The sequence below is a fragment of the Leptodactylus fuscus genome, chromosome 6 (assembly GCF_031893055.1).
Source record: "Leptodactylus fuscus isolate aLepFus1 chromosome 6, aLepFus1.hap2, whole genome shotgun sequence".
NCBI lineage: Eukaryota > Metazoa > Chordata > Amphibia > Anura > Leptodactylidae > Leptodactylus > Leptodactylus fuscus.
In genome coordinates this window covers 89375761-89388138 of record NC_134270.1, presented here as the reverse complement: position 1 = coordinate 89388138, position 12378 = coordinate 89375761, and the positions used below count along the sequence as shown (strand labels likewise).

The 12378-nt window shown below is 45.6% G+C and overlaps 1 protein-coding gene across 2 annotated transcripts in view; it reads right to left on the bottom strand.

Annotated features, from left to right (window-relative positions):
- Positions 1 to 536: 536 nt before the first annotated feature.
- The window catches only part of SLC9A8 (solute carrier family 9 member A8), a 324107-nt gene continuing 312265 nt past the window's right edge, over positions 537 to 12378 (bottom strand). For both annotated transcript variants that reach the window (XM_075276791.1, XM_075276792.1), the window contains exons 15-16: positions 1486 to 1632; positions 537 to 1274 (exon numbers count right to left, since the gene is read on the bottom strand). In XM_075276791.1, the coding sequence (XP_075132892.1) occupies positions 1164 to 1274; positions 1486 to 1632 (258 nt within the window). In that variant the 3' untranslated portion in view covers positions 537 to 1163. The remainder of the gene's footprint in view (positions 1275 to 1485; positions 1633 to 12378) is intronic.

The window sequence follows — 12378 nt, the reverse complement described above, 5'->3', positions numbered from 1 at the left end:
TACTCGCTCATCTCTAGTCAGCATTGACCACAGCATATAAGGGGTTAAATGGCAAGAATGCTTCTGATTGATAATGAAGGGGGATTCATTATCAATCAGAAGCATACTTGCCATTTAACCCCTTATATGCTGTGGTCAATGCTGACCATAGCACCTAAGTCACTTTTAGGTATACGGGGTATTTTGGTCAGGATTTTGTGGCCGTATCTGCCTTAAAATCCTGACCAAAAAGACGGCTAGTCCCTAAAATAAAATTAGTATGTCATTTATACTACATGATAAACTCCATAAAACATTAAAATTCAGAGGCCAGAGTTGATGTTTTCTGATCATCTCACCTCTCAAAAACAAAAAAGTAATAAAAAGTAATCAAAAAGTTTTATTTGCACACACAATACAATACATAATGCTACACTGAAATAAAATCTAAAAAAGTATATGAAAATGGAAATGCAGAGAGAGAGATAAAATGTTACTGGTTTAAGGCAAAATATGTTAGATTGCCAAAGGGTTAAAATGCACATAAGACTGTGGAGTTATGAGCTAGTAATATTTATTCCAGTCATAAATGTAAAATCTGCAATTAAAAAAAAGTGTCAATTTCAGGAGGGTTTTTGCAATTTTATGTGACGGTTAGGGGGTTAAGTGGTATGGTTCAATCACTGAAAAGAAAGATCCAAGCAAAGAAGCCAGTCTAAGGCTATGGTCCCACGTTGCGTAAACGCAGCATTTTTGGTTGCAGATTTTGCTGCAGTTTTTTGAGCCAAAGTCAGAAGTGGATTAAGCAGAAGGGTAATGTCTAAGTACTTTCTTTAAAATTTCCATTCCTTTACAAGCCATTCCTGACCTTGGCTTAAAAATCGCAGCAAAATCTGCAACAAAAAACCTTGCATATCCGCAACGTGGGGCCTCAGCCTAAAACAGAGTTTTAAACCACACTCTACATGAGGGCAATTTAACCACTTATGTCCTTGTTCTGATCTTCTAACCTAACCACTTTTCATGGAAATCTCTTATCTTATCAGGTCATCACACAGTCTCACTACCAGACTGTGGAAGTTAAAAGTTTCCAAATCCAGGGAGATGGGTGGAATGGCCACAGCTGACTTCAGGACAAGGAGGAATAAATCCCAGTGATCACCACCACTCTTCAATGTTTGTTATTATAAGAGCTCCTGCTCATATTCATCCTCAGATCCAGAGGGCCCCTGACGCACCTCTTCATACCACTTGTTGGTGAGGCTTTTCATCTGTATGCGGCCATGATGAAGATCCTGAATAGTAAAGGGCAGGAAATACAATGACACAATGGTACGCAAGAGTACAAGTTACACCTCCCCCATCCCCATGCAATCTATTCCTGTTCAGTAAGGCTCTCTATAGATGGGTATTCCTCTACCAGCTGATTGCAGAGAACACAAATTAAGTATGAGAGGGACACAGTCCATAAGACAATTAACAGGGCTAAATGACTGCACACATTACCTCCTGTGTAATCCGCCGTGTGAAGAATGGGTTCAGGTATTTAGCATCCAGCCACATGAAACCTTTGAGATTGTGTTGTTTGATATAATGAGTCTCGTATTCTTCCTCTGTCAGCTCGGATAGGTGCTCTGATTCCACAGTATTTCCCTGCAAAAAGAGAACACCATAATGACCAAAGGCAGTGTGTTCACTTCTGTATCACCCTTCACACTTACATACAGTCCTATGAAAAAGTTTGGGCACCCCTATTAATCTTAATAATTTTTAGTTCTAAATATTTTGGTGTTTGCAGCCATTTCAGTTTGATATATCTAATAACTGATGGACACAGTAATATTTCTGGACATTTTCTGTTTATTGTACTAACAGAAAATGTGCAATATGCATTAAACCAAAATTTGACCAGTGCAAAAATTTTGGTACCCTTATTATTTTATTGATTGATTTGAATACTCCTAACTACTTTTTACTGACGTACTGAAGCACAAAATTGGTTTTGTAACCTCAGTGAGCTTTGAACTTCATAGCCAGGTTATCCAATCATGAGAAAAGGTATTTAAGGTGGCCAATTGCAAGTTGTTCTCCTATTTGAATCTCGTCTGAAGAGTGGCATCATGGGCTACTCAAAACAACTCTCAAATGATCTGAAAACAAAGATTGTTCAACATAGTTGTTCAGGGGAAGGATACAAAAAGTTGTCTCAGAGATTTAACCTGTCAGTTTCCACTGTGAGGAACATAGTAAGGAAATGGAAGACCACAGGGACAGTTCTTGTTAAGCCCAGAAGTGGCAGGCCAAGAAAAATATCAGAAAGGCAGAGAAGAAGAATGGTGAGAACAGTCAAGGACAATCCACAGACCACCTCCAAAGAGCTGCAGCATCATCTTGCTGCAGATGGTGTCACTGTGCATCGGTCAACAATACAGTGCACTTTGCACAACCAGAAGCTGTATGGGAGAGTGATGAGAAAGAAGCCGTTTCTGCAAGCACGCCACAAACAGAGTCGCCTGAGGTATGCAAAAGCACATTTGGACAAGCCAGCTTCATTTTGGAAGAAGGTCTTGTGGACTGATGAAACAAAGATTGAGTTGTTTGGTCATACAAAAAGTCGTTATTCATGGCGTCCAAAAAAAACAGCATTCCAAGAAAAACACTTGCTACCCACTGTAAAATTTGGTGGAGGTTCCATCATGCTTTGGGGCTGTGTGGCCAATGCCAGTACCGGGAATCTTGTTAAATTTGAGGGTCACATGGATTCAACTCAGTATCAGCAGATTCTTGAGAATAATGTTCAAGAATCAGTGACGAAGTTGAAGTTACGTCGGGATGGATATTTCAGCAAGACAATGATCCAAAACACCATATCGAATCGGCATTCATGCAGAGGAACAATTACAATATTCAGAAATGGCCATCCCAGTCCCCAGACCTGAATATCATTGAACATCTGTGGGATGATTTGAAGCGGGCTGTCCATGCTCGGCGACCATCAAACTTCACAATGATTCACGGCTCGATTCTCCGGTAAAATATGTATATACGTGAAACTAGTTATGCACAGATATAGCCTACTGGGTTTAGGCAAAAGACGTAATGCATGAGAAAAAAAGATATATCCAGCACAACAATAGATCCCAATAAAACTTAGCTTTTAATGAAAAGGAACCTTTAGTCCCATAAAAAACCCAACACAGACATCGAACAAAAAAACAAATTCAGCATAATTCAAAAAAATTCATGTAGACATACCGGACTAACAATGACGATGCGACATGCTGAACCGCTTACGCGTTTCAGAGCCTGAGCTCCTTACTCATAGCACTCATTTTTTCTCATGCACGACCATCAAACTTAACTGAACTTGAATTGTTTTGTAAAGAGGAATGGTCCAAAATACCTTCATCCAGGATTCAGGAACTGATTAAAAGCTACAGGAAGCGACTAGAGGCTGTTATCTTTGCAAAAGGAGGATCTACTAAATATTAATGTCACTTTTCTGTTGAGGTGCCCATACTTTTGCACTGGTCAAATTTTGGTTTAATACATATTGTACATTTTCTGTTAGTACAATAAAACCTCATTTCAATACAGAAATATTACTGTGTCCATCAGTTATTAGATATATCAACAACAGTGTTTGTTACATTCCCTTACCTCTCCCGGGCCTCCGATCATTATACTCGGGGGTCTGAAAAGACCCTCGAGTATAATGATAGTCTTTGTGGGGCCCGCGGTGTCACTTACCGATCCCGGCCCAACCAGGATCGGTAAGTAAATAGGGCCCGTTCCCTATTACAAAAAGAAATACGCAGGAGTAGTGGCTGTCACCGGGCCCCCTAATGTCCCGGCCTGGTGGCAGCTGCCTCTGCGGTAGTTACGCCCCAGCACTTAGCTACATCATACTAGAAAAAAAGCATTGTTCATCACCAAATTCCTCTTAGATTATTGGAAGAAGTTGTTCTTGGAGGATTTTTAGATACTTTATTTGAGCAAGCCCACTCACTTAGGCCGGGTTCACACGGGTTTTTTTTGTCAGGATTTTAACGTGGAATCCGCTTCAAAATCTGGCTCAAAAAACCGCCTCCCTTTGAATTCAATGGGTTCCTTTTTCCACGAGCAGAAAAAAGAAGTGGCATGCCCTTTCTTGAGGCGTATTTCACGGCAGAATTAACCGCAGAGTCGCAGTCCAACACCTCACTCCTGACTAGGCCCATTCATTTGGGCCTAATCCAGAGCAGAATGACACAACTGGATGCCGATGCGGTCACACCTAGCCGTTTTTTGGACCGGATTCTGAGGCAGCCTACGCCTCAAAATTCGGTCCAAAAAGCCTCGTGTGAACCCGGCCTTAGAGCAGTCACACACATGAATGGTCTCAAGATGCTTTACTATTGACATGCCAAAGGACTCATGGTAGCACTCATCTTTTTTTTCCCCCGGACATTATTCCAGATGTTCCAAACAGTCAGAATGGAGCTTAGACAAAGAAAGTAACATTTCTCCAAATCCTCTGCAGTCAATTTTGTGTACTTCCTGCAGAATGCTTGTCTGTCTTACATGTATTTCTTGGACAGAAGTCACTTCTTTGATGACCTTGGCATCAGGCCAGTCTCCTAAGGCATGCTCATGCACTACTACCTGCCTACAGCCATTCATGAGCAAGCTTTGCACTGTTAGATCCAATAGCGAAATCCTCTTCAGGTTGTGATCCTGTTGGACTTTCTTGTGTGGCCTGAAAACCTCTTAATAAAAATTGAAAGTCTCTTTGAAGCTTTTGATGATCCAATAAATTGCTGATCTAGGAACAAATCTTACATGCAGCAATATCCTTTTCTGAAAAGTAATGATGCCCGCATGTGTTTTGTGGACATAACCATGGTTAATAAAATAAAATATTAGATTTCATGACAAGGAAAATTTTGTGTAATTCATCTACTCACTTTTGATAACAATCTAGAATAAATACAAACTGACAGTATAAAAACTGAAGCAGCAAATTTGGTGAAAGCCAAATTTTAGTCAGTATAAAGACATTTGGTCATGACTGTACTTAGGACATAAATATGATGCAAACAATCCAATTCTATGTGAAAAAAAATTGGCAAAAATAAAATAATTCATTTTTATTTATATGCGTTAAAAAAATGAATATCCTGGGTATAAATAAATTCATTAAAATATTCTCTCCAGATAGTGTACTGGTGTCTTTCTTTGGTTGATGTTTGGAATGAGATCAATGTTTTGAGTTGTATTAGGCTAAGTTCACACAGAGTTTTTTGGTCAGGGTTTTGGCATTGTCAAAACAGGACCAGAAAATGCATGAGAGGTTTCCTGAGGCGTTTTTTGCCATTTGAAGCGTTTCCTGAAGTGTTTTTTGAGGTGTTTTTCGAGCAGTTTCCTGATCCGTTTCCTTTTGGGATGTGGTCATGAATTATATTTAAAAAAAACGCCTACCATTTCCACTTCAGGTTTATGACGAAAAAACCGCGAGCAGGAAAAATCGGCTCCCATTGACTTGCATTGAAGCCGCGAACCGGAAAACGCTCCCAGCTTCACACCGAGGTGTGGAGAAAAGCAGTTTTCACTCCTGTTATCAGGGAAATGGGCGGTTGTATTAATATCTGACCAGCTATACAGCAATAGTCTCCTGAGGAGCTCTGTCAATGCAAAGCGAAACACGATGAGACGTGGTTGTGGGTGCCGTGGTTATATCATTATGGTGCTGTAGTGGCAACAGGGAGAGGTTAAGTCTACGACACCCCTGTATATATGTCCTCTGGTCTATTTATCTGCATGACCATAGCAGTATCTAGTTAGGTCAAGTGATAGTTTGTTGCAGAGGGCGTCTCTAGTTCATTAAGAGAGGGTCCATCTGTTATTATTTTGAAACAGGCTTTCTAATACAACTCAAAACATTGATTGAGTTGGTTTACAGCTGTGGGATAGGTAGCAGCTACAGTGTTACAGTATTTTTTGCATCAATGTAATAGGCTATAAGTCATCTCTTTGCCATTTGAGATACAGGCAGCCGTTGGTGCAATATTAATCATCTCTCCTTGGGCAAATTTTAGGACTTGGGAATACTAAAGATTTGGGATCTCAAACCTATGTTGCTTTTGGGTTTTGGAGGTCTTTTTGGAATGGGAATAGTAGAATAGTATGTCATTCCAAATATCGACAAAAAAAGACACCAGTACACTATCTATAGAGAGAATATTTTAATAAATTTAATATATTTATACCCAGTGTAAGCCAATGGCTGGTCAGATAATGGAGGGGGTATACCGTATTTTTCGGACTATAAGACGCACTGGACTATAAGACTAACCTAGGTTTTAGAGGAGGAAAATAGGGAAAAAAAATTTGAAGCAAAAACTGGTAAAATATTTAATATATGGGAGTTGTAGTTTTGCAACAGCTGCAAGGCCACATTGACAGGTGACCCTGCAGCTGTACGGGGACGCATAGAGTGTTTTGCGGGGCCAGAAGTACTTTTTAGTTATACCATTTTGGGGAATATCTATTTCTTATGCTTAAACGGGTTTTATTAAAGATTTTTCAATAAAGTACAAAATGAGCAAAAAGAAAGTAAGTCGAGCAACAATGAAACACTATAGAAAACAGTGGGCTGGGAAGCCAAAAAGACCCCCCTCCGCACAAACCAAATACAGCCCAACAAAAAGAAAAAAAAGGGAATAAAGAGTAGACAAGAAACAGACAAACAAACACAAGATGAAGACAAAGAAACCACAAGCAAGACGAGAGAAGCAAGAAAGAAAAAGGAGAAGAGAACAGGTTACACTCATGCAAAGGCAGTAGAGAAGGCAGATGATTCCTGGAACAGGACCCAGGGACGCCATCGAAGTTCAAACTTGGAATAAGCGGGAGAATCCTCCACCACCAAGGTCTCCATCCGCTGAATAAGAAGGAACTCCTGGAGGAACTCAAGCAGGGAGGGAGGGGTGGGGCTGCGCCAATGTCTTGGAATAACGGCCCTGGCGGCCATGAGAAAGTGCCCCAGGAGGTCCTTCTTAATCTCCGACAGCCTGCCAGGGATGACCGACAGAAGTGCCAACTGGGGAGAAACAGCCACCGAGCGCCCACTGACCCTGGAATACAAAGAAAACACCGCGTCCCAGAAGGGGCGCAGAACGTCACAATCCCACCAAATGTGCAGCATAGTGCCCCTAGCGGAGCCACAGCGCCAACATAAGTCTGAAACTGCAGGAAAAATCCTATGAAGAAGCACTGGACACCTATACCACCGGGACAGAATCTTATAATTTCTCTCCTGAGCACTACACGGGAGGGCCAACTTGTGGGAAAGCAGGAAAGACCGGTCCCAATCCGCAGATGACAGACCCACAGGAAGATCGGCATTCCAGGCAGCAACATAGGGAGGGAAGTCCGCAGCGACATCCGAAAGGAGAACATCATACAATAGGGAAAGAGCACGAGGGGGGGAGTCTGTCGCCCAATATAAGATTCTAAGGCTAAGGATGGAGAAGAGAGGCGAGAGGCGAGCGAGAACTGCTTCAAAAAGGACTGGAGTTGGGCGTACTCCAACCAAGATAGGCGCAGATCAGGGTGAGAGCTACAGAGCTGAGCAAAAGGAAGGAGCGGAGAATCACCCGCCACCTCCTGAAGACGAGTACCACTCCCTCTGTCCCAACAGAGGAACCGGTCAACAGAGCATCCAGGGGGGAACATAGGGTTGTCAAAGAGGGGGGTCAAAGGGCCCGGGACACGGGCCAAGCGGCCAGAAGAACAGACCAGATCCCACACCTTCAGGAAGTGCGAAGGGAGAACGTAAAGGCCAGGGGATTTGGGACGAAAGTGCGGCGGAATCCACGGCCAAGCGGATAGTGAAGATGATATCAGATCGAATTCAATGGAAACCCACTGCTTATCATGGCGACGGAATTGCCAATCAAACAGACGAAGCAGAACCGAGGCACGATAGTAAAGGCGCACATCCGGGAGGCCAACGCCTCCCCTGGACTTACGCCTGACAAGAGTACTGAACCCAAGTCTGCTCCGAGAGGAGCCCCACACAAACCTCCCAAATAAAGACTGTACCCGGGCCAAAAAAGCGCATGGGAGAGGGATGGGAAGGGCCTGGAATAAATACAGGAACCAGGGAAGGACATCCATCTTAAGGGCATGAATTCGGCCAAACCAAGAGGGGAGACGAACACCATAAAAACGTAGGTCAGTAGTAATGGTATCCAAAAGTGGGAGATAATTAAGTTGGAACAGGGAAGCAGGATCAGGGGAAATGCGGATCCCTAAGTATTTGAAGGAGGAAGGTTGCCACCTAAAAGGGAAAGATTGCACCAAGAATGCAGCTTCAGAAGGAGGGAGCGAGACATTAAGGGCCTCACTCTTAGACAGATTGACTTTAAAATTACTAAGGGCACCAAAACGGGAAAATTCGCGTAAAACAGCCGGAAACGACACCCGCGGTTCGGAGACATACAGTAGAAGGTCGTCCGCATATAGCGCCGCTTTAACCACACGGGACCCTAATTGAATACCGTGGACATCTGAACAACGGCGTAACGCCACCGCCAGATGCTCCATCACCAAAGCAAAGAGCAACGGCGAGAGGGGGCAACCTTGGCGGGTACCGTTACGGACCGGAAAGGAATCCGAAATCACTCCGTTCGCCCGAACACGCGCCGACGCATTCCCATAGAGAGCCAGGATCTTGCCCAGAAATCCTGAGCCAAGACCAATCTGCGCAAGGGTCTCCCGAAGAAATCCCCAATGGATGCGATCGAACGCCTTTTCGGCATCAATCGAAAGCAAGCAAAGAGGGACCCTAGTAGAACGGGCTACGGAGATGGCAAGAACAGTTTTACAAACATTATCCCGCGCTTCCCGACCCGGGATAAAGCCGACCTGATCACTATGAACCAAAGCGGGCATGAGGGGAGAAAGGCGATTCGCCAACAATTTCGCATATAATTTCACATCTATATTAATTAAGGAAATAGGCCGGTAACTCCCCGGGCATACAGGATCCTTACCAGGCTTAGGAATCACAGTGATCAGAGCAGACAAGGATTGCGCAGAGAACGGAGACGAATCCCCCACACTATTAAACACCCGCGCCAGATCCGGGGAAAGGAGAGAGCTGAAGCATTTATAAAAACGAGCGGAGAACCCGTCCGGTCCCGGCGCCTTACCCGCAGGTGTAGACTGAATCACCGCGGCAACTTCCTCTAACGAAAACGGCATCTCAAGGGCTTCCTCATCAGAACACGAAAGGGAGGGGAGAGCAGTATCCGAGACATAATGACGGATCTTGTCTCTGAGCACTGACGGATCCAAATCCGCGTAATGACCGCGAATATCGTACAAGTTCGAATAAAACGAGCGGAACTCCGCGGCAATGTCAGTGGGATTATGAACAAGACCACCCGACCCAGTACGCGGACTCGGAATGTACGCAGGGGAATCTCGCGGATGGAGACGACGAGCCAGCGAACGACCACATTTATCAGCAAACTCATAGTAATGTTTTTAACGCGGTCCCTGAAGCGCAGATATTTCCCGTCCAAAAGGGTGCAAAGTTCCTCCCTAGCATTAATAAGCTCCGTGAAGGTTGAACGGGAGCCAGTCTGTTTATGGGACAGCTCCAGGACGTGGATCCGGTCCAAAAGGGCAGTAACCCCAACGGCTCGCTCCCTCTTAAGACAAGTGCCATGTTGAAAAAGAACCCCCCTCACCACGCATTTCATAGCCTCCCATTGCATAGGGAGGGAAGTAGGATCAAGAGAATGATCAAGCCAAAAATTCCGAATGGTCTCCCCGACAGCTTCCTTACAAGAGATGTCCTTCAAGAGGCCCTCGTTCAAGCGCCAGTTAAAGGGACGACGCGACAAGCCAGGAATATCCAGGGACAAATGGACAGGAGCGTGGTCTGACCAAAGAACCGAGTCGATGCGGACTACCGGGGACCAAGACAGGGCGTGGTGGCTAGTCAAAAAAAAGTCAATGCGACTATGCGAGTTATGAGCCGGGGAGAAATAAGTATAATCCCGACCCTGAGGGTGCAGAATACGCCAAACATCAACCAATTGGGAATTATGAAGGGCTGACAACAAACGGCGCAATTGCGAGGGAGCGTGGGAGGGACGTGGGGGGGAGGAGTCAACGTGAGGGTCCAGAACGAAATTAAAATCACCACCCAAAACAATAACTCCCTCACTGAAGTCTGCCAATCTGCGGATAAGGGACCTACAGTACGCCAATTGACCCTGATTCGGGAGGTAACAACCGGCCACGGTAAGAACCGTACCGCCCGTGCGCAATTTCAAGAAGAGAAACCTACCCTCGGGGTCAATACAGGTGTCCAGAACCTCATGCTGTAAGGAACGGTGGATCGCAATCGAGACTCCCTTGGACTTAGCAACTGGATTGACGCTGTGGAACCACTTAGGGAAGTGACGACTGCGAATATCCGGGACGTGGTCCTTCTTAAAATGGGTTTCCTGCAAAATAAGGACATGTGAGCGCTGTTTATGCAACTGATACAAAATCTGATTACGCTTTTGAGGAACGTTAAGGCCCCTAGCATTGAGGGTGCAAAAATTAACAGAGGACATGGCCAAGGAAAAAGAAAGAAAGAAAGGAAAAGAAAAAAGGAACGAAACAACTAGGAGACAAACAGAAAACAATCAAAGAGGACAAAGGAGAGGAGGAAAAGGAGAAAAAGAACAAACAGAAAAGAGACACAAAAAAAAGACCAACTAAGTGGGGTGGAGGGAAGAACTCCACACAATTAGGTGGGGAGACGGCAAGGAAAGAAGTTGCCAAAGACCACACCAACAGAAAGCGTGGAGACCCCGGTGGGAAACGGGCTTTTCCAAATAAAGGAGCCGGCACCCCATCCCAGGCCCCCAGGCGAAAACACCAAAACCATGGATAGTCTAACACAATATAAAATGCTGACCAACAAATTAGAACCTCAGAGGTCCGCACGACGCTCCCCAAGGCGTCTCTGCAAAAACAAAAACAGAGATAATGGAGAGAGCAGACCAAACAAAAGAACTATTCCGTAGAGAGGGTGAGAACCCTGCAAAAGAAAAATCACAAACTAAACACATCCCAGTACCCTCCCACAAATGTCCCAAAAACAGGAAGAGAGTCCACTTCAAACAAACAGGAACGACACCAGCAATTATAGCGATCAGGTGGAAGCGCCAGAAGCAGCCAAAGACAGATCCGCCCCCTCCGGGGAGCGGGTCTTACGACGCCTCCTAGAGCGCCTCTGAGGGCGAGCAGGTGGAGCCGACAGGAGATCACCAGGGAACGGAGGCCAAGAAAGGGCAGGGACCGACGGGAGGCCCAAGGCAGAGGCAAAATTGTAAAGTTCATCCGGATGGGACATGGAGACAACACGACCGGCATGACGGACCTGCAGACGGAAGGGGAAGCCCCAGGTATACGGTACTTGGTGCTGGTTGAGAACTTCCAAGAGAGGCTTCAGTGCCCTCCGTTTAGCAAGGGTAAGGCGAGACAAGTCCGGAAGTAACTGTATCTCAGTGTCCTGGAACAGAACCTTCGGGGCTTCCCGGACTTTGCGCATAATTGCCTCCTTCAGCTGGTAGCGGTGAACCCTGCAAATGACATCTCGAGGCCTATTGTCATCAGGAGGGCGCGCACCAAGAGAGCGGTGCGCGCGATCAAGTTCAATGGGCGAATCCAGGGGGGCCCCCAGAATGGAATTGAAGATGGTGCGCAGGGTAGTATCCAGGTGTTGCAACTCAACGGATTCAGGAAGACCCCGCACTCTAATGTTATTACGTCAATTCCGATTCTCCAGGTCATCCAACATATCGGACAGAAACCGCAGCTGTTGAGTGTGAGAAGCAATGGTCGCCTCATGGGTGGAGAGCTGAGAATCGTGGGAAGCAGAGGCCGCCTCAAGGGAATCCACTTTGGTCTCCAGTTGTTGTACAGAGGAACGGACAGCGGAGAGTTCCGATTTGTAAGACTGCTCGAGTCGTACCACATAGTCCTCCATATCCGACTTAGTGGGGACAGCCGCCAAGTGGGCACTAAGGCGGCGTAGCTCTACAAGAGTATCAGCAATGGAGGCAGGGGAAGCACCAGTAGGGTCATTAGCAATACAAAAACGCGGCCCACAATCCACAACAACAGAAGATGATCCAGGAGGGACCGGCAAGGAAGCAGTAGAAGCAAGATGACTTTGGGGAGGCCGGGAAGGAGCAACAGGAGGGGAGCCAGAGCCCCTGGGATCATCAGGCAGAGAGGATAGGCCACAGTCCTCAGGAGGGGCACAGTCCGGGGCCGAGTGACACAGGGGTACTGTCCCAGGAACCAGGGACAAACCAGCAGAGCCCGGAGGGGATGCAGGGGCCA